Here is a 21,990-nt window from a genome sequence, read left to right as displayed (position 1 = left end):
CCACTGGAAGGACTACAAAGGGAAGGCAGGAGCTTCTGGCCTGATCCTGAAAGTCAGGAGATGGGTGGCAAGGCAACAGATAATTAAATTCAGATAATCAGAGAGGAAAATCTCCAGAGCTGTGATGAAAGGATGGCCAAACACACACGATTTCTGAGATCCGGGGGAGTGGAAGGGGAAGATCACACCTGGCATTGCCCAGGGATGTGGGAAAGTGTTTTAGCTCCACATTCCAGCTGGGCCTGGGTGGAAAGTGAAGCTCAGGGTGGTTAATCCTTCCCCCGAGGCATTAAAGTCACCTGCAGCCAGGACAGGGCTGGGATGGTGTCACAGGTGCCCAGGGCCGGCAGCTCTCACACCGATGCCAGCAGGAGGCCACTGAGACCTGGTGGCTTCTGCCCAGGGCTGCTGTTCCTCCATGAAAGCACATCCAGGTGTATCCCCACACCGGGCACAGCCCTTCCCGCCTGGCCGGGGGATGCTCCAGACGCGTGGGAGGGTCTGAGCGCCGGGACAGCACAGCAGCTCCAGGGAGCTCCCAGAGAGCAGGGAGGTGACACGGCTGTGACTTCAGCAGCCACCTGTGCTGTCACCCTGAGAGACAATCAGAGACACCGAGGCCTGCGGGGGCTCGGGAAACGGGAGCTGAGGAGCTCCATCCTCCCCGGGCGCGGCAGAGCGGATCCGTGCAGGGCACCTCCCGTTCCCGAGGGCTCCGGGACGCCTCGGCAGAGCGGCTGCGTGACACCGGCTCCCCCGGCTCCTTACCGCTCCTGCCAGATGCTCCGGGGCTGAATCACAGCGATTTGTTGTGGCGAGCGTCGCCTCGGCACCTGCTGCACGCCGAACACCTCCTCTCCCTCCTCTCCCTCCTCTCCCTCTGCCCCCGCTGCCCTGCCCGAGTGATGGGGAGTGGGTGCTGCACCCGCAGGGGTCGGGGACAGCCGCCCGCGGGCTCCTGCAGGAGGCGGGGAAAGGGTTAAAAGCGGTGCCTGGAGCCCCCGGGTGCGGCAGCGAGGGGGGACAGGCTGGGGGGGCCGGGAGGGGGCTCAGAGCTCAGGCACAGCCCGCAGGGACCGACCCTCCTGGAGCACGGACATCCCGGGGAGGCTGGGGGGTCACAAACAGCCCCGAGAGAGCCAGTGCCACCCAGAACCCCCTTTTGCAGAGGAAACGCCCCCCCAGGAGCCACCCACACCCCCCAGGCCTGGCCCAGCCCGGCCCCATCCCACGGGACCCTCTCCAGCTCCCCTGCCCTGCTCGTGCCTGCAGGAGCCGAGCTCGGATCTCCTCTGCTGCTCTCACATCCCGGGGCTTCCAGAGCCCTTCTCCGACCGGGCAAGGAGCGAAAGCCTGGGAGGAGCCTCCCGAGGCCTCACCTGGCCCCTCCTGCCCTCACATTGGCCCCACGGAGCCCTGGCAGCGGCACCGTCACCTCCAGGGCCACGTCCAGACACACGGGATGGAGCCGGAGGCAGCGCGGGGATGGGCTGTGACCGGCACCAAGCTGTTCCTCCCACGGGCGCTTCCCACGGGGATTGTGACTAAGGGAGCCATCCCTGGCGCTCAGCTCTGTGCAGGAGCCTCGGAGCAGCGCCTCACAAACGCACGTGAGGGATGCTGCCAACGTGGGGAAGGGCTGCACACGAACACTCCGGTAAAAGGGGTTAATTCTCCTCTAGAAACGTTTCCCCAGAGCCCTGAAATCCTCCAGAGCTGGAAATGCTTGGGCTGACGTGAACCAGAGCTCAGGGGGATCATCTGATGGATGAGAGCATGGTTGGGTGAGGGTGGATAAAGGAGTTGCCTGGGAGATGCCAGGGGACAGCCAGGACTGGACATTGACTTTTAGGGACTGGAACAGAACGGGCTCCACCCCAAATGTGGTCCAGCTGCAAGGACCAGTCATGGGACTGGGTGGTACAAGCTGCAGAGACAGTGACGGGCTGGGCCACACTGGTTAGCACAGGTGACAGCCCAGCACAGGTGACATCCGAGCATGGGTGACATTCCAGCACAGGTGACTTCCCACTGAGAGTAATACCCCAGCACGGGTGGCACCCTAGCACAGGTGACATCCTACCAAGCGTGACATCCCAGCGAGGGTGGCATCCTAGCAAGGGTGACATCTCAGCAAGGGTGACACCTCAGCAAGGGTGACACCTCAGCACAGGTGACACCCCAGCACAGGTGACACCCCAGCATCTCTGCCCCGGCCCCTCTCACCCTGCCAAGGGGACCGTGCTCCATCCATCCATCCAGCCGGGCGCTGCCTGCGAGTGACCCGGCCCGTCCCGGGGACACCGGGAGCCGAGAGCGGACCCGACCTGGCGTGTCCTGCTGGGACCGGCCGATACCTGGCGGCGGGAAAGGTCCCAGACCGGCGAGAGCCCCTTCCATGGCGGGACCGCCCATCCAGGGATCCGGTCGGGGGATGTCACCCTGAGGCATCGCCGCTCCGCTCGGACCGGGCTGGCTGAGCGCGGGGGCAGATGGGGACGATGGGGACGATGGGGACCGCGGGGACTGAGGGGACCGAGGGGACCCCCGGGCCCGCCGCTCCCGCCGCCGCCCCGCGCGCACCTGCCTCCCGCGGGGAGCCGCGCATGCGGCGCGCACCATCGCGCCTCAGGGCGCGGGGGGGGCCGGCGGCCGGAGCGGGCGTGTTTACACGGGGGCCGAGGGGGGCGGCATCGGCGCGGCCCCCCCGCCCCCCCCGGCACGAATGGTCTCTTCCTCGCGCTCTATTTAATCCCCGCCGCTGCCGCACCGCCGGCTCCAGAGCGGAGGGAGCAGCGCCCGCCGCCCGCGCTGCGGCTCGGTCGCGCCGGCCCCGCGGGCTCCCGCCGCCGCCACCATGCAGCCCCCAGCGCTTGGCATCCTCCTGCTCGTCGCCTGCTTCGGCAGCGCCCGGGGAAACCTCTCCCGCGACGGTGAGTGGCGGCGCCGCGAGCGGGCGAACCTCCCTCCGCGTCCCCGCCGCCAAGGCCGGGGCTGCGGGGAGCCGAGCGACAGGTGCGGCGGGCGGCGAAGCGAGCGGGGCCGTTATGTGGGTCAGGCAGGTGCCGCCCGCCCCGCCCCGCCCGGCCCTCGGGGCCCGCCCCGCCGCCGCCTGCGGGTGCGGCTCCCTCGGCCCCGGGCGGCCGGCGGGGCTCAAGGTCACGGCGGCGCCGGTGCTGCCCGTCGTGTCCCCCCACGGCCGCGGACCGCCCGGGGCGGGGCCGGGGCCGGGGCGGCGGAAGGTTCCAGACAGGCCCCGGCGGGCGGCGGCGGCGGCGCTCGGCCCCTCCCGGCGCTGCCCGCGGGGGGGGGGGCGGATGGAGAGCCCCCGGTACGGCGGAGCCGCCCCGCCGGGAGGTGCCGGGGCTCGGCGGTGACACCGGAGCGGGGACAGACACCGCGGGGGGGCGGATGGAGCCCCCGGGAGAGCGGCGGTGACATCCCCGCCGTGGCTGGGGCGGGTCCCCGGTCCCTCCGGTGGGAGCCGCCTCCCCGGGATGGGCGGGGGGCTCGGCAGCGGCGGCCGCTCCCCGTCCCGCCGGGATGTGCGGGGCATCCAGCAGCCGCGGGGCGCGGCGGAGCCCCGGCTCGCCAGACAAAGGGGGGTCACCGCCGGCGACAGTCGCGACAGGCGCGCAGCGGGTGTGATTTGTGTCGGGGCTCCCCGGTGGCAGCGCCGTGTCCCCGTCGCTGTGGGGCTGCGGGTCCCTGCGGGGTGCCCGGCGGCGGCTCGGACCCGCCATCCCTGTCTGGCTGCTGGCGGCTCCGTTTGCCGTGTCGGGAGTCGTCTGTCGTGACAGAATTGATGCTGCTGCGTGTGTTTGGGTGGGGAGGTGCAGCAGCTGGCCAGGGGCTGGGCTGGACCCGCTGTGTTGTGGTCTGGAGGTGCTGGGGAAGGCTGACGGTGGGTTTGGTCTCCATCCAGATCCCGACGGCCCATCAGGAGCAGGGAGGGGATTCTGGAGCAGGATCGGGGGTCCCGAGGGCTGTGCGGGTGGGAGCGTGGCACGGTGGGGACAAGGGCTGAGCCCGCAGCCCCCATGGCTCCCCCGCACCCATCGCTGGTGCTGTCACAGGCTCTGGGGGCTGGTGGCTGTGTTCCCATTCACGAATCCCGGGATTTGTTCTGGTTTTGGCCATGGTCCTCCCACGGGCACCTGAAAGAGTCACTTGGGTGTGGGTGATGCTCACCCCACGGCGTGGGGACATCCTGGCATCCCCAGTGTGGGGATGCTCAGCCTGTGGGGCTGGGGATGGCTGAGCATCCCGGGGAGTGCTCCTGGGAGGGGAGGTGCCCGTGGCCCGGAGCTGTCCTGGGACAGGACACAGCCCGGATGATGACACTGCAAGATTTCCTCCTGGGCTGGCCTCTGCTGTGGCCCAGCCCTGGCCACCAGTGCCAGGGTCCAGCACAGCTGGACAAACAGACCTCCAAAACAACCTTTAGGAGCAGAGGAGATGGATGGCTGGGAGATGCTTGGAAAGAAGTTATTGTTGTGTCTTCATGGTTGGTGCCTCCTCCTGGAGCCCCTGAGCCATCCCAGCGCAGCTCAGGGGATGTCCCCTGCCTGGCACCTGTCCTGGGGCAGGATGGAGACTCCTCCTTGGAGAACATTCCTCCAGTCCTGTGGATGGACCCACTACAAGCATGGCGGGGTCTGGAGGAACCCCTGGAAGCCGCCCAGGCCCTGGGAGCACTGGTCCTGCACAAGAGGGCCCTGTCTGTGCTCTTGGCTGGCGTTGTGCTGTTGTCGGCACATTTGGATGTTTGGGCTGGTGCGTGGTTGTCCTTGTGTGAGGATCATTCTCTCTCTGCAGGGTTATTCCACTCAGGAGTTGTGTAACCCTTTTGTTTGTACAATGCCCTGGGAGGCCACCACGGGCCAAAACCAGATGACTTGGGGCTGTTTTTTCCCTGGGCCGCAGGAGGACATTGGGAGGTGTCCTCAGCCTAGTGAGATGAGGGCTTTGCAGGGAGGCAGGTTCAGGGCACTGTCCCTGTCCTGCAGGGTGGCTTCATCTCTCTGGAGCTGCTGGAGGTGTCTGCTTGGCCAGGCCACCCAGAGAAGCTCCCTCTGTCCTGGGGAGATGCCCCGAGCTTCCAGCTGCTGTTGTGGGAGCAGCCTCCAGCCTGCCCTGCCTGTGTGGGGTAGGGTCTGGAGGGGCTGGGCTCCCACAGGGCCTTTGCCATCCCCAGCCTCTGAGCAGGTGACATCTGCAGGTCCTGCTGTCCTGGAGGGAGGTGTCAGCACTGGAATGTGGGAGGCTGGAGCAGGGAGAGCCCAGGGGCACAGTGGGGTGGTGGGAGCCCGGCGTTGTCTGGAGCAACAGCAGTCTTTGATTGCTGCTTTCCGTGGTGCTTTTCCCCAAGGAATGTGTGTGAGAGCCCCGTTCCCAGTGCCATTAGGGCTCGCCATATGCTCCCAGTGCCTGTGCCAGCACCAGCCCTTGGCTCCAGAGCCAAGGAAGCACTGACAGCCCTGGTGAGGCATGAAAGGGAGGGAGGGCGACCTCTCTGCATCACTCACTACCTGCTTGGCCTGATTTCGGATGACTTGGATCAGCTGCCTGGGGGAAACGAGCTGTTCCAGGGCTGGGATCAGCACTCAGCCGGAGGAGAGGGGAGGGAGCAGAGCATCCCTGTGCAGGCAGCCGGCTGGAGAGCACAGAATCCACCACTCAGCTGTCTGGCACAACGCGTTAGGCTCAACAGGCAAGGCTGGATTTTAGGACAAAGCCTGGGATCAGGCTCTGCAGAGGTGCCCGCTGCGTGCCCAGACGGTGAGGGATGTGCTGGCACCGCTGCTGGGGGACAAGAATTCTGCTGCTCTCCTGACAATGCCTTGGGGTTTGGCATGGCCTGTGCTGTTTGCTGGGAGTGTGATGGCCTGGCCTGCAGGCGGGAGGAGAAATCCCAATGGAATTGGGTGATGCTGCCAGAGCAGGAGCTGAGCATCCCGAGGTGTGGGTACCCGTCCTCCTCAGGAGGGAAGAGCGCCCTGTTTGCCCAGGATTCCCTGCCTGGGAGGTTTCCTGCCTGGAAGATGCTGCCTCTTCTCCCTCTGCCTGACGTTCTCGCCTCTCCAGGGGTGTTGGAACCGCCGGGGGAGCTGGAGGCGGCTACATCTGGGGAGTCACCCCGGCGCTGGCACGGCGGCCGCACAGCCAGATGGAGGAAGATGCAGCAGAGCTGTTCCTGTTTGTTTTCCCTGCGTTGCTTCCTAACCTCGTTTTACACCAATCCAGGGTGTCTTGTGCCCATCCAGGGCCCTGCAGGACAGGAGCAGTGGGGCAGGATGTGGGCACACGTCTGAGGTGGTTTTGGTGGTGGTGCCAGATGGGAATGTGGTGGGCTCTGTCTGTGGTGCTGGGCTTGTTCTCCTGGGCACAGCTGTGCCAGTGTCTGGCCTGGCACCCCCTGCCCAGCCTGGTCTCCACCTGAGCTGCTCTCCAGGCTGCTTTTCCAGCCCCAGTGATGACTTGGCTCTGCAGGTCCCTCCAGTGCTGGTTCTGCACAGATTGACTGGAGTCCTTGTTGCCTTGGCTCTTCAGTGGCTCGGCAGGCCCTGGAAGATGCTGCCAGTGCTGTAACACCCCCACAGTCAGATGGATCTGCTCCTCCTCCTCCCAGTTACTGGGTCAGCTCAGCTTGAACCATCTGGTCCGGTTCAGGCCCCTCTGCTCTTGGCCAGGCACTGACAGCTGAGAGCAGCAGAGCCTTCATGTTGTGGTGATGGTGGGGTGGCAGTGACCTCTCTGCTCCCCCAGCTCCTCCACCCACCTGTGGGGGACTGAGATTCTCCATCCTCCTCCTAGAAGGCTCCTCTTCCACTCAGGGCTGTCCTGGGGGAGGATGAGGAGGTAGGAATGCTCTGTGCTGTGCTTGGGCAGCCCTGGTGCCAAGAGCACCAACCCAGACAACCCAAAGGCAGCCGGTGACAGTGGAGGGAGGTGGGGAAGCCGGGGCTGTGAGGAGGGCTGGGCAGGAATGTGTTTAACCATTCCAGTCACCTGCCCAGCGTCACGCTCTGCCTGCGCCGGGATGCGGCCGAGGGCGCAGGGACCGCGGGCAGGTGTTGGATGCTGCGGCTCCCACGGAGCCTCTGCGGTGTCTGGACGTGCTGGAGGGTGGCAGGGCTGGTGCAGGCCTGGCAGCAGCAGCAGCGTTTCCCAGGAGCTTGGCCAGGGAGCAGCAGAGCTGAGAGCTCCCCGAGTCCCTGCAGCATCCCGGGAGCTGCCCCATCCTCGGGTGATGCTCCAGGCAGTGCTTCAGCTGCAGATGCTTTTCCTCGCCTACAGCACCTCAAACGGCGTTTGCTGGCGAGCTCAGCTTTTCCAGACTGCTGCTTTTGCTGTGACTTCCAGGGAAATGAGTCCTGACACTGCTGGTCTGAGTGGCCACTGGCAGAGAGAGCAGCAGGTGCCTGGGCCAGGTGCTGCTCAGAAGACAGGACTTGCTTGGACCCCACACACCGTGGGGAGATGTTTCCAGAGCTAGGATGTGTTTTGGGGTGTCTGCACTGGTGTCCATGGCTGCAGCTCCTCATTCTCCCTCCTGCTGCCATCAGAAACCTGCTCTGCTGCTCCTGGTCTGAAGCCATGGGGAGATGGATCCAGGACTGCTTCTGAGGTGCTCCAGCCTTGGCTGTGGCTGCTCTGAGCATCTCTGAACACCTGCACCATCATGGCACTCCTGGAGGCTTCATTTTGCCTCTCCAAGTCTCACCAACTTTGGGTTCTGGCTTTTTTTTTTTTTTTTTTTTTTTTTTTTTTTTTTTTTTTTTTTTTTTTTTGTCTCCCTGTGATTCTGGGGACTCCAGAAGGGACAGAGCACTGTGCAGCAGCAGAGGTGACCTGCTGGGCCACAGCTGATGCGGAGCACATTCCTGGGCATCCATTGGAATGTGGGGAGTCTCTGCACCAGGACCTGATGGAATGGCTGGAGCTGTGTCAGGGAGGTTTAGGCTGGATATCAGGAAAAGCTGCTTCCCCCAGAGGGCTCCCCAGGGAATTATCACATTCCCAAGGCTGCCAGAGCTCCAGGAGCATTTGCACAATGTTCCCAGGCCCAGTGTGGGATTGTTGGGGTGTCCTATGCAGGGCCAGGAGTTGGACTCCAGGATCCCTGTGGATTCTTTCCCGCTCCAGCTATTCCATGATTCTATTTCTGGGAGGTCAGGAGGAGGCGTTGGTTGTGCTGTCCCCCAGGAGAGGAGCAGAGCTGCCAGGGCTTCCCCATCCCTCAGTTCTGTTATAAATATCCTCTTACACAACCCGGTGTGTTTAATCCTCGGGCAGTGGGGAGTGACAGTTCCTCGGACACGGCACTGCCGCCAGGGTCGGGGTGGCTGCAGAGCCACCAAACCCCGTGCCAGGGCATCCAACTGGGCTGAGACACCTCACTGGGCAGGGAGATCCTTAAAACAGAACTGTCAAAGCACGGAGCTCGTTCCCTTGGCAACAGTCATGTTGGAGATTGGCCTTAGGGTAGGAGCTAAAAAACCCACTCAAAAAAAGGAGTTCTCAGCTGTTGGCTGTCACACTGGGGGAGGGTGCTGGCACAGGGGTCATCCCTGCCCTGTGCCCCGGGGTCTTGGGGGATTCTCTCCTTTTGGGGGCCCCCAGGGAGCTGTGACAGCGGGAAAGGCTGTCAGGGTGCTTGGGGAATTTGTGGTGGCCCAGAACTGGGGGTTTTCCCTCTGCTCTGCCCCCTCCCAGCACTGGGGGTGTGACCAGCTGGGTCTTGGCTCTTCTGCTGCAGCTCTGAGCCTTGGTGGGGTGGCAGGAGACTCTCTCAGCTGTGGGATGGCCTTGGAAGGAGGTGATCCTGATGTCCTGGGATTTCCTGAGGGTGCCACTGCCTTTTCCTGAGCGAAAAGTGCATCAGCCTGGTGTGAATGTGGACATGGGGCCAAGTAGAGTCATCCAAGGGGCTCCCCAGCTCCCTGATCCCAGCTCTCCTCTGGCCCTGGGAGAGCAGGGGCTGTTTGGGGTCTCAGGCCGTGGGGTTTAGGGAGGAGAAGAGAAGAGGAAAAGCTGCTTCCCAGCCCTGCACAGCGAGGATGGAGCCAGAGTCACTCTGAGAATGTCAGCTCCGAGAGCACCCGGCCAGGGCTGGAGGAGGAGGAGAGGAGCATCCTGTGGTCCCAGAGCACTTGGAATCAGCCTCTCTGGAGCTCCTGATTGATGCTAATTGCTGGCTGTGTCTCAGCTGCTGAACCCCGGTCAGGTGTCACCAGCAGCTCTTGGCTGTCCCTGGGGCAGGTCTGGCAGGAGGTGACAGTGTCCCTCTGGTCACAGATGCAGCTTCAGGGGTGTCCAGGGTCATGTCAGTGCCCCTTGGACCAGGACCCTGCACCTGGGGGCTGCTGGGGACCATCCCCAGGGTTCAGAGGAGGTGATGAGAAGCTGCATCCTCTTGCTGTGCCCCTTCCCAGGAATGCTCATTTACAGAGAAATCTTCTGGAATTTGGTGTTTGGCATTTCATGTGGGAAGGTGTGAAACCCCTGGAGTCAGCACCTCCCTCACAAGGAGTCAGATCCCATCCTGCTGGGAGCTTGGGATCCCACATTACCCTCTGGATCTCACAGGCACAGGGAGCCCTGGAGCAGTGACAGGTCCCAGCATCCTTGTCCATGGCAGAGCCGAGCTGGGAGCACACTCAGGGCTGTGTTTCCCACGCTCGGGGAACATTTGCATTCCTGTGACAGTCCCTGTCACCCTGGGATCAAACCCTTCACCCTGTGGGAGGGACAGCTCGGAGGGAGTGGCTGTGGGGGCTGGAGGTGCAAAGGTGGGAGCTGCCAGAGGGAACTTTGGGCACCAGTGGAGTTACAGGATGGATTTATCCCTGCAAGGAAAACAGGAACACCCTGGATCCTGCAGCTCCTGCAGCCTGGCTAAACCCAGAGCACAGCCAGGTGACACCACACAGGGATGTCCCCATGTGGAGCCCTGTCCTGGATCAGCCTGGATCCCTCCCACCTCTGCCTTTCATTCAGAGCCTACTCCAGCCTGGCCTCCATCTGCTCCCTGCCCGGACCTGCCTCTTGGGGACAGTCTGGATGGACCCTGCAGCCACAAGGGACATCTGGATGCCACTGGATTGGGGAGGGAGCCGGCCCTGGAGTTGCAGGAGGCACCTGGCAGCTCCCAGAGGGATGGGACCTGTCCTGTCGCTGTCACAGCACCGGTGACGCCGTATCCGAGGTGGAACGGAGCAGATGCACCCAAACAGGAGCAGGTTTCCCTCTCCTGGGAAATCTGGAGCGACTCAGCTGCCTGGAATTTGAGCTCTGGGTATTCCAGACTGTGGATTCACACCCTGCTAAAATCAGCCTGCAAGGGATGTGCACAGCAGATGTCTCAGCTTTCCTGATCCCTGAGTTCAAAATTCCCGCCCTGCCAGGGCTGTTTCCTGCATGGATCCCCCCAGGAAAGGTGCCCGGGGCTGGGGATGGAGCTGTGGGGGGAATTACTGGAACACAAAGTCCTTGGAGAGGAGAATAAGGCGCCTTGGAAAACATCTGTGCCCACGGGGATGAATTGGATCTTTGTGATGCTGAACCCAGAGGAAAGAGGAAAGAAGGAAGAAAATGAGAAGGAGTTTTTTCGGAAAGAAGGAGGGAAATGAGAAATGTTTTTTTGGGAAAAAAGGAGGGAAATGAGAATGGATTTTTAAGGAAAGAAGGAGAGAAATGAGAAACGTTTTTTTGGGAAAGAAGGAGGGAAATGAGAAATGTTTTTAGGACGTGACTGTAAACCAGAGGCGTTGGAGGGCTTGAAGCAGTGGGTGGTTTTCCCTGGGGTTATTTCTGCCACAGAGATGCTTTCACAGCCTGCAAAAAAGCTAGGATGGCGTGGACATTCCTTGGAGAGGATCCTGCAGCCCCATTCTTGTCCCCCACGGCTGCTGGGCTCTTCCCAGGCCTCTCCCCCTGCTTCCCTGAGGTTGCTCCAGGTGAAGCTGCTCCAAGCAGGCAGCACTGTGGCTGTGTTGCAGAATTCCTGGTGTACAAAGGATCAGTTTTTCCTTGTGGGAGCATCCTGGGGCTGGAGGCCCAGAGCTGCAGAGCTTTGGGAACAGTCATTGCTGGCTGGGGCCACTCATGCTGGGCTCCAGGAGCAGCAGAGATGTCGACATCATTTTTCTACATCATTTTTCCACAACATTTTCCCCCTCATGAATATGAATGCAGCCCCTCTGCAAAAGTGCACGGCTCTAATTAATGAAATATTGATTTTTCTGGAGCACGGCACTTCTCTGTCTCTGCTGCACCAACAGGGAGCACAAACCAACATGGGCAGCAGCTCTGGGCCCCACACAGGGCTTGGCAGAGCTTTTCTGGGCTGGTTTTGGGGAGCTGAGGTTGCTCTGCCTGTCCCTCCTGTGCCTGGATGGTTCCAGGGAGGGATGGCCGTGTCCTCAGCCTGTCAGGAGCCCTCACCTGAAAATAACTTGTCCCCTTATTGTGGGGTGATAGCAGTCGCTCGAGGGGGCCCTGAGGGGTCCCTGCAGCCCCCAGGCCATGCTTTGGCTGTGGCAGTGTCACGGAGGGAGGCCAGGGGACAGTGCCAGCCCTGTCAGGTGGCAGCAGCCCTGTGCTGGCAGCACTCACTGGCACGGGCAGGGCGGATGCTCCTGGAGTGTCCAGCACCTGTCCCAGCTCTTGGTGCCAGGACAGCCCAGGAGCTTGGCTGCGGAGGGGTGGCACCCAGGGGACAGTCCCTGCTCTGAGACCCCTGGGTCTTTCTAGGACACCCCAGGGAATGTGCTGGGCTGTGTCAGGCTGGTGCCTGCTGGGTTGGAGTAAGTTGGGATGTTGGGAAGGAATTCCTCCCTGTGAGGGTGAGGAGGCCCTGGCACAGAGTGCTCAGAGCAGCTGTGGATGCTCCATCCCTGGAAATGTCCAGGGCCAGGCTGGATGGGGCTTGGAGCAGCCTGGCATAGTGGAAGGTGTCCCTGCCTGTGGAAGAGGAATGGAACTGATGTCCTTTTCCAGCCCAAACCATTCTGGAATTCTGTGGTTCCGTGATGCCTTTGTGAGCCTCCACCCAAACCTTGGCACAGCAGCTTGTGCCCAGAGAGTCCCCGTGGGAGGAGGGTAAGACTCCCGGGGTGGGTCCTGCTGCTCTGGGGGTGCTGGGCCCCCTCCTCCCCTGGCTCTGCCCCTATTCTGTCACTTCCAGCAGGTTCCAGCTGTGGGGTTTGGTTAAATCCTGGCCATTCCCATCTGTTCTGCAGGATCTGGGTCGTGCCGGGGGGGGCTCTCGGGGCCGTGCCCCCCACCCAGGACAGCCAGACAAGGCCCTGGCACAGCCTGGGGTCAGAGAGGGGGGTCCCAGGGGAGAGGGGAGGGGAATGTCCCCTCTGGGGTGTCCCCGTGGTGTCCCCCAGGGCAGAGGTCCCAGCTGTACCTCAGGGTGTGAGGAGGGTCTTTCCCCTTTGAGGTGTCCCCATGTCCCCCAAGGCAGGGCTGGCATCCTTGATGTGTTTAACCTCTTCCCACACTAATTCCTTAATGAGGCCAGGCCCGGGGTAGGGTGGTAATTGTGTTAATTGCGTGGGTGTCAGACCCTCCTCCTCAGCTGGTCCGAGCTGGAGTTTGGACAACAGCGGCTTGGAAAGGCCTAATCCCCTAATGACGGTGTAGCAGGACAAAGGCTTGATAACCAAATTAAAACAAGCCGAGGGAAGGATTCCCAGGGCAGAGCAGAGATGTGACAGGGACATGTCCCCTGGCACTGGTGGGGTCTTGCTCATCCCGTGCCATCCCCAGTGTGGGGTTCCCTGCTCAGCTGCCACTGTGCCAGGGCCTGGAGAGAGCAGGGGATGAGTCAGGGAAGAGCAAAGAGCAGGAAAGACTTGGACACTGAGGATGAAATGGAACGTTGGTGATGAGGAGATTCCTTGGAATGAAAGGTTTTTACACTGGGAACGTTTTCAATTCCAGTTTGATGCTTCTCTGGAAATTCTGGGCAGGGAGCGACCCATGGAATCCCAGAATGGTTTGGGTTGAAGGGACCTAAAGCTTATCCTGTCCAACCCCCTGCCATGGGCAGGGACACGTTCCACTGTCCCAGGCTGCTCCCAGCCCTATCCAGCCTGGCCTTGGACACTGCCAGGGATCCAGGGGCAGCCACAGCCTCTCCAGGCACCCTGTGCCAGGGCCTGCCCACCCTCACAGTGGGGACTTCCTTCCTAAAAATTCCTTCCTTGGCCACTTCCAGCCCAGCCTTTCTGGAGTTTGACAGGAAAGGCCAGCAACCTTGTCCTGCCCTCCTCCAAAACCTCCTTCCTGAAACAGCTTTGGGGAGCTTGTGATGGGACCAAAAGGATAAATTTCCCTTCACCTTCTGTGTGGAGAGTGAGGAAATTCAGGTGCTTCCAGCCCTGTCCATGTTCTTCCTTCTCCATTTGCTGGGCCTGGGGATTGTGCCATGTCCCCCTTGTCCCTCTGCAGCTCCACTCCTGGCACAGCAGCTTCCCAAAAATAGCTGTCCTTGGGACAGTGGGGGTTATCTGATCCTGGAGCTGCTCTTCCCTGCCCTTGGGCTGCTTCACTCCTCCAGGAGCCCGAAGGAAGGGAAAGAGGAGGAGGAGCTGAGGGAACACAGCCTGGGGAGGGACATGGAGCAAGTCCTTCCCCTTAGGAGTGGCACCGGGAACGGGACAGTGACACCCCGCAGGTGGCACTCCGTGGGCCGGGGGTGGTGAATGGAGCATCCCAGTGCCAGGAGTGCCTGGCATGGAGCCCCAGGGCTGTGAGCCCGGCTCGCTGGCACTGCCAGGGCTGTGGGGCAGGGCTCGGTGCCTCCCCGGGTGTCTCCAGCCAGTGGCAGGCTCTGGATCCCTCTGCTCTGCAGGGATCTGCTCGTGTCAGGATCCTCCGGCAGCCCTGGGGCTGTGCTTGTGTCCCTGTGAGCTGCAGTGGGGACAGCAGTGTCCCCTGTCCCTGTGGGTGCTGCAGTGGGGGTGGCAGGATGGATCCCAGCCTGATTCCCTGCTGGGGAATGGGATTGACAGGATTGTCCCTGCAGAGGAACAGGGACACACACAGAGCTGTTGGGGACACTGCTGTTCCTTGGCTGCTCGGGGATGCTCTGAGGGGAGGTGACACCCAGAGCCCCGCTAATTCCCCCTCTCCATGTGCAGAGAGCCAGCCCACGACATCAGATGAGACCGTGGTGGCCGGGGGCACGGTGGTGCTCAAGTGCCAGGTGGAGGATCCCGATGACTCCTCTCTCCAGTGGTCCAACCCTGCCCAGCAGACCCTGTACTTCGGGGAAAAACGAGGTAAAACCCCACAGCTGGGGCTGGGAGCGAGACAGCTCCGGGCTGGAGCCACAAGGGGACAGCAGGGAGCTGCCTCAGAGGGTGACATCCCCTCCTGCTGCCGCCCCGGGCAGAGCCAGCGCAGGGGGTGGTGGCACTGAGCCCGTTGTCCCTTTTCCCTCAGCCCTGCGGGATAACAGGATCCAGCTGGAGAGATCCACCCCCAATGAGCTGACCATCAGCATCAGCGACGTGGTGCTGGCCGACGAGGGCGAGTACACCTGCTCCATCTTCACCATGCCCGTGAGGACGGCCAAGGCCCTGGTCACCGTGCTGGGTAGGACACAGGGACAGTCCCCCTGCTCCCTGTCAGCTCCCATTGCCTCACTGTGTGTGTCACACAGTGTATGTCACACTGTGGTGGCAGCGCACACCCAGCTCACAGATTTGTGGGTTTTGTCTCCTCCTCCTCCTCCTCCAGGGATCCCCCAGAAGCCCCAAATCTTCGGCCACGAGCAGCCCATCGATGAGGAGAAGGTGGCACGGCTCATCTGCCGCTCCTCCGGCAGCAAACCCGCGGCACAGCTGCGCTGGAGGAAGGGCAACAGGGAGCTCAAGGGTGGGTAGCCCTGTCCTGGGGGCTGGGACAGCTGGGGGACACCATGGGGGGCTGTGGTCTGTGTCCCTCAGCTCTGACTGTCCCCTGTGCCCACAGACTCGGGCACGGATGTGGTGGAGGACCCCAATGGCAAGACCTTCACAGTGACCAGCAGGGTGGAGTTCCGTGTCACCAAGGAGGACAACGAGGTCGAGGTCACCTGCACAGTGGACCACGAGTCCCTGCAGAACTCGGAGAGGTCAACCACGCAGAAGCTGCAGGTCCACTGTACGTGGGGGGGACATTTGGGGGGATGGAGGTTCAGCAGACTGCACACGGGTGGCCTGGTGTGTTCAGGGACACTCAGCCATCGTGGTCCTGTCAAACACATGGCACAGTGACACTTCCTCTGCATCGTGACACCTCCCTGCACACACCCTCAGCTTCCCACTCCTGTCCCTACCTCCTGCTTGTCTCCATCTCCCAGAGACTTGTCCCTGCTCCATGCCTGCACCACTTCCCTCATCCTGTCCCCATTTCCCTTTCCTTCCCTGTTCCCTGTGGTGGTGATGGGGTGAGGGAGAGAGCACCCCCCGAGTGCTGCCCCACCCCTGGGTGCTGTCACCCTTCAGCCCTGCACACCCAGAACTGGCCCAGGGGTGGGATTTGGGGTTCAAGGGGTGGAATTGTGGGTTCCAGAGGAGGATTTTGGGGTTCTAGGGGAAGGATTTGGCATGCCAGGTGCAGGTTTTGGGGTACCAGGGCAGAGATTTTACAGTGCCAGGGCAGGATTTGGGGTGCCAGGGGCAGGATTTGGAATGCCAGGTGCAGAATTTGGGGTGCTAGGGCAGAGATTTTAGGGTGCTAGGGGCAGGATTTGGGATGCCAGGGCAGGATTTGGGGTGCCAGGCGCTCACCATACTTTTCCTCTCCCCTTTTTCCAGACAAGCCAACGGCGAAGATCGAGCCCCACCCGCAGTACCCACGGGAGGGGGAGAAACTGCAGCTGCAGTGCGACGGGCAGGGCAACCCCATGTAAGGCCTTCCTTACCTCCCTCCTCCTCCTCCTCAGGCCCTGGCCAACCTCCCCTCCCGCTGCCAGGCTCCCACATCCCACAGGGAGCCCCACCTGGAGCTGTGTGGGTTTGGGGTGTCCCTGCCAGGCAGGGCTGGGGGTTCCATGGGAGCAGACGAAGCCCCCCTGTCCCAGAGCAGCAGATCCATCTTGGCTCATCCCTGAATGTAACATTTCCCCCTCCGTGTCCTGGGGGATCCCCAGGTGCTGATGCCCATCCCGTTCCTCAGCCCGCAGGAATTCCTCTGGGAGAAGGAGGGCAGCGACGCGCCCCTACAGCTCAGCTCCGACAGCGTCCTCATCTTCCCCTTCCTCAACAAGAGTGACAGTGGCACCTATGTGTGCACGGCCACCAGCTCCATGGGCAGCGTGGTGGCCAAGTACAACCTGGACGTCAGCGGTGAGTGCGGCGTGGCCAGAGTGTCTGTCTGAGGGGGCACATGGATGAGAGGGGTCACTGCATCCTGTGTGCCTAGAAAGTGTCACCGTGTCACCCCTGACACCTGGCCTTGGGTGGGAAGGGGCAGCTCCTGCTGCTCCACACGTGGTGCTGTCCCCTGGCCTGCCCTGACTGTGTTCTGCTTGGTCCCCATGTCCCTGTGCCCTGTGTCACATATGGGGCAGGGCTGTGTGTGTCCCCATGTCCCCATGCCCTGCTGTGTCACACATATGGCAGGGCTTTGTGTGTCCCCATGTCCCCATGCCCTGCTGTGTCACACATGAAGCAGGGCTCTGTATGTCCCCATGTCCCCATGCCCTGCTGTGTCACACATGGAGCGGGAATGTGTGTGTGTCCCCATGCCCTGCTGTGTCACTCGTGGAGCAGGGCTGTGTCTGTCCCCATGTCCCCATGCCCTGCTGTGTCACACGTGGGGCAGGGCTGTGTGTTCTGTGTGGTGCTGCCAGTGCCTACCCCTGGCTGCCATCCCAGCTCCCAGTGTCCTTCCCAGCCCTTTCCCACATGACGTGATCCCATTTCCCTGTGATTTTTCCTTGCATTTGGGCTGTTCCTGCTCTCCTCCCCAGCTCTCTCCATCTCTGTCTCGCAGCCTTGGGCTTTCCCTGTTCCAGTGCTCCAGCTCTTCCCTTTCCTGGCTCCTTTCCCTCCCTCTTGGGCACTCAGCATCCTTCCCTTGCAGTGCGGAGGCAGCGCATGGCAGCAGTGGCACTTTGTCCACTGTGTCCCCTCCCTCAGCCTGCCCGGAACGAGCCCCAGATTCCACAGTCACTCCAGTGTCACCCCTTGTGTGTCCCTCCTGTCCCCTGTGTGGTGTCCTGTGAGCACCCAGAGCTCTCTGCACCCATCCAGGAGCTCACCCCTGGTGCCTCATGCTGTCCATGAGAGGTGGCAGCCGCTGTCCCTTGCCCACCTGGTGTCACCGCCCCTGTCACAGCAGATGAGCTCTGTATCCAGGCTTGGTTCCCGTTGTGGAATTCTCATTTTTGTCCTTAAAGCCACTCATGTCTCAGGCACTGGGAGCCACCTCCGTGCCCAGCTGAGCCCTCCAGCCTGCCCACCTTGGTGCCACCCCTGCCCAGCACCGAGGGACACTGTGGTCCCCAAGGATGTGCACAGGAGAGTGCAGGTGACACCTTCCTGCTGTGCAGGCCCAGGGTGTCTCAGAGGGTCTGGCAGGATGGGAGATGGGGGAAGATGGTCACACTGTCCCAAAGATTGGTGACAGAAGCACCTGTGGGGTCATGGATGGACCCGCTGAGGGTCCCCCCAGAGTCCCCCCGCTGGGCTCTGTCACCTCACTGGCCCTTCCCAGCGTTGATTTGTGTCCTGTGTTTTTGTTGTCCTCCCCAGATCTTCCCCAGCTCCCCACCCCACACGTTCACTCCACTCCAGCCCCTCCGCCAGGCCCTTCCCAGCCCATCTCTCATGCTTCCATGGCCTTCGCTCCATCCTTCACTCCAGCTCTCATCCAAGGTACCGTAAGCTCCTTTTCTGTCTCTTTGCGGACCCACTGCTCCCCAGCCCAGCCGGAGAAGCTCCACAGGAAGACAGTGGCCCAGCCCTGGCCTGGGAACACCCCTGCCAGGTGCCCAGCCCGGCTCCAGTCCCTTTGGTGTGTGTGGATTTTGGCCTTTTCCAGGTTGAGCCTTGGGCTGTTCCCGGCGGGTTGTGGCAGCAGCTCCCTGAGCTGCCCCTTGTCCTGTGTGTCCGTGTCACGTGTTGTCCCTCTGTCCTGCTGCCTCCCCTGTGTATCCCCCACCTCGTCCTTTCCAGATGTGGCCCTGTCCCCACCCTGAGCTGATGGGGCACAGTGGGAGGAGGATTTGTCACTGTGCCCCAGGGCTGACACAGGATTCCAGCACAGATCCAGGACAGGATGTGCCTGACTTGGGACCAGCTTTGGGGTCCTGCTGTCCTTAGGATGCCATCACCTCTCGGGGTGCAGCCTGTGGCCGTGCCAGCCTGCATGTCACCTTCCAGCCAAGCCTGCTCATCCTCCCTTTTTGGGGCCAAAACCCCACTGTGGAGGATGGGATTTCCCCTTTGCTTCCCCCGCTGCCTTCTCTATTCTCGCTCCCAGGATCCTCAGCAGGATGGAGCTGCTGGCACAGGATGGAGACCCTGGGGGGAGCAGCAGCAGCCTCTGCTCCCCTGCAGGATCTCAGCTCCTTCTGTCTTTTCTCTCTCCCTGCCTGGGCAGACGCCAGCCCGGTGCCCTCGACCTCCAGCACCTACCACGCGATGATTGGCGGGGTGGTGGCTGTCATCGTCTTCCTGCTGCTCAGCCTCCTCATCGTGCTGGGACATTACCTGATCAGGCACAAAGGTATGGCCCTGGGGGCTGCAGGGGGCACGAGGAGCCCTCAGGGGTCTCAGGGCTGTGTCCCCAGAGCAGAGGGGCAGCTGGGGATGAAGGGGGGCAACTCCTGGTCCTGCAGCCCTTCCTGAGTCCTGAGAGCAACCAGCAGAGCCCTCCTGGGTCTGGGGGTCCTTCCCATGGTAGCGCCAGCATGGGAATGTCAGGAATGTCTCAGTGAATGCTCGGGGCTGGGCAGCATCAGGGGGAGGTAGATCCCACCCCAGTTCTCCATCTCTGCTCCTCACCCACTGTCCCGGGATTGTCCCTGTCCCCATCTCCCTCCCACCTCCTCCCTCTTTCTGCTGCTCCCTTTGCCTTCCTCCTCCTCCTTTCCCTCCACCTGCCCTTTTCATGCCCAGCAGGTTTGTGCCCAAGCCCTGGGGACTCGGTGACACCCCGCCATCGGCCACCCCCTGTAATGATGTGTGAGTAGAGCCCCCCATCCTGCTCCGGGGGCAGCTGGGACCCCCTGCTTTTCCAGGAGGAGTGGGTGGGGGGGCAGGAGCCTGACTGGCAGTGGTCATTCCACAAGTGGACACTGCTACCAAAGCCTGGAGCACCCCCAATGAGTCTACATCCCACCCCATCCCATCCCAGTGACTTTTCTGTTACAGCCAAGCCCAATGGAGCCCTCCAGGCAGCCCGACCTCTCCCTGTGTGTGGGAGGGGGCACTGGCAGAACCCCCTGTGACCCCCAGCCCTGTCCCCCCACTCCAGGAACATACCTGACCCACGAGGCCAAGGGCTCGGACGACGCTCCGGACGCCGACACCGCCATCATCAACGCCGAGGGCGGCCAGGCCGGCGGCGACGACAAGAAGGAATATTTCATCTAAAGGGGTCAGAGAGAGAGAGAGAGAGAGTGAAAAATGGAGCCAAGAGTACCCCGATGGCAACGGCAACCAGACCACAAACCCCACAAAACCCAACAGATTTTCTCTGGCGCCCGGCACGGGCGGACGGACGGACAGAGGGATGGCGGGACAGAGAGCAGGGAGAGCCACCGGCCTTGAGGCGCTGCTGACGCTTCTTGAACTTGTACAAATCGTTCACTCCGACAGCGAGAGCCCCGGCCCCGTTTGCTTGCTTGCACCTCCATCCCCACGCCCCGAACCCACAGACCAACCCGTGAGTGAGCGACTTCCTTCTTCCTTTGGACCTTTTGCTTTGGTTTTGTGGCTGCTCTTTGCTTCGGGCCCTTGGTTGGGGTGTTGGGCTGGGGTCGATGTAGCTCTTCCCTTTGTTTCTCTCCGTTTTGGTTTCTTTGACGTCCAAGGATAAAATCAGCTCCGGGCCCCCGGGGCAAGCTTGGGACCCTGGGTGTCCTCGTTGTCCCCCCCTGATGCCAGGGGTGACTCTAGCTGGGAGCAGAGCGAGACCCTGCCCCGGTTTTATCCTTGGTGGTTCTTGTGGAGCAGTGTCCATGCGGGAGCAGAGCTGTCCTCGTGCAGTCAGTGTGTGAAAGGGGGTGAAAGTCCAGGGTGGGACCCCCAGAGAGACCGGGAGCCCCCAAAGCTCCCCGGTCCCACCCCAGCGGGAGGGGGGAGGGCTGAGGTTTATGTGAGGGGGCAAATCCAGAGGAAAGAGCCCCGAGTTTTTTTATTTTTCCTGAATTCTCTGATTGGAAATGCCAATTTTAACCATCTATTGAGATGTTCAGTGCAGGAGGCAGCACCCCTGGGGCTGGGGCTGCTTCCCTGGGACCCCCGGAGCAGGGATGGAGCTCTGCTGGGGTCTCTCTGCCCCCCTTCCCTCCCCAGCCCTTTCCCAGGGCAGGGATGAGCTTGGAAAGGGCTGATTTTCCTCTTGGCTCCAAGAGCCCAAACCAACAATGGCCAAAATAACCAGATTTGGGGTCTGGGGAGTTTGGGGGTCCCCACAGAGGCTTGCAGGGTGGGGCAGGGGGCTAATCCTTCTTCCTTGTCCTTTCTCCTGCCTCTTTCACCATCACTTCCAAGACAAAACCAAACGCCTTTCCCAACCTCTCCAGCACAGCTCCAGCCTGGCGCCTCTCAGCCACGGACCCCCAGGATGGGGCTGCTCCCCCTGGCATCATTAGGATACCCCCAGCCTTGGGATGAGGTTTCCTGGGATCCCACATCCCAGTCTGGACACAAGGGGGTTGCAGGAGCTGCCCTTGGGACGGGCACCCCGTGGATTTGGGGTTGTCTGGAGGAGGGGAGCCCTTTGGGAGGGGTAACTTCACTTGGGAGGTCACCCTGTGTATTTGGGGTGGTCTGGAGGACGAGGGGACCCTTCAGGAAGGAGTCAAAGTCCTTGCAGGGGGTTGGGAAACCTCACCTGGGAGGTGGAGGAAGAATTTTACCATTTCTTCCACAGGGCTGGAAGTGTCACCCCTCCTAACCCTGCCAGCACCTGGCACCAGGTCCCCTGTGGGGGAGTGAGTGGGGTTGGGGCTGAGGTGAGGCAGAGAAGCCCCAGCTCAGTGACAGACACAGGTGGGAACAAGGGAGGTGACGTTGGGGACACTGTAGATGTGACCAGGCTCCCATGGCTCAGCTGCGTGTCAGGAGTGGGTGGCAGCACTGGGAGGGAACAGAACACAGAGCCTTTGTTGGGTACAGCCGTTTTTGGGGTGTTTTTCCTCCCTTCCCGCCTCTTGGAGTGGGGGACCTGGACCTGGAGCCCCCAGGGCAGCTCCAAGCTCAGGCTGGGGAATAAATCCTGGGGCTGCCAATGCTGTCACCAAGGTCCCCATGATTGAGTCATTCCTGCAAATAAAAACAGCTGGATGTGCTCTCAAGTACAATTCCATCTCCTTGGGGGCTGGGGGGATCCCAGGCAGAGCCCCAGCACCGGGAGCTGGGAGTGGAGTGAGGTGAGAGGTCCCTGGGGCAGGGAGGAGGTGTGAGCTGGCAGGGATAGGGAAGGTTTTCCCTCTTGGAATTCAGTTTCTCACTGGTTCCACTGCTCCAGAGCTGCTCCAAGAGCCGGTGCCAGGGAGAACAGCCTGGATTTGATGTCTTTGAGGTGCCATGGTGTTTTTGGTGTTTTTGAGGTGCCATGTGGTGTGGGGTGTGGCAGGGCAGCCCAGGGAGCAGCGGGTGCAGGCAGGGACCTGTGGAGGATGGGCCTGGTGTCACCTGGGGGGGCCTGGGGACCAGCAGAGAGAGGCTGAGCCACAGCCCTGGCCGGGACAGGGGCTGGGAGGGGTCAGAGAATCCATCTGAGGCCCCTTCTGCCAGCAGGAGCCAGAGGGTT

General features: G+C 61.9%; 1 protein-coding gene across 2 annotated transcripts; it reads left to right on the top strand.

Moving 5' to 3' along the window:
* Positions 1–2,838: 2,838 nt before the first annotated feature.
* On the top strand, positions 2,839–20,940 carry CADM3 (cell adhesion molecule 3; the record flags this gene model as incomplete). Of its 2 annotated transcripts, XM_083878739.1 has the most annotated exons (10): positions 2,858–2,933; positions 14,157–14,297; positions 14,461–14,613; positions 14,758–14,895; positions 14,992–15,162; positions 15,819–15,909; positions 16,180–16,349; positions 17,760–17,882; positions 18,610–18,735; positions 19,486–20,940. In XM_083878739.1, the coding sequence occupies 10 exons, from the start codon at positions 2,858–2,860 to the stop codon at positions 19,602–19,604; spliced, it is 1,308 nt and encodes a 435-aa protein (XP_083734865.1). In that variant the 3' UTR covers positions 19,605–20,940. The 2 variants fall into 2 exon arrangements, with proteins under 2 accessions (XP_083734866.1, XP_083734865.1); XM_083878740.1 differs by lacking the exon at positions 17,760–17,882 and having other exon boundaries at positions 2,839–2,933.
* Between the last annotated feature and the right edge of the window lie 1,050 nt (positions 20,941–21,990).

The sequence above is a fragment of the Zosterops lateralis genome (assembly GCF_965231275.1).
Source record: "Zosterops lateralis genome assembly, chromosome: 27".
Lineage (NCBI taxonomy): Eukaryota > Metazoa > Chordata > Aves > Passeriformes > Zosteropidae > Zosterops > Zosterops lateralis.
Note: the sequence above shows the minus strand (reverse complement) of the source record. Positions and strands in the feature narration are given on the sequence as shown.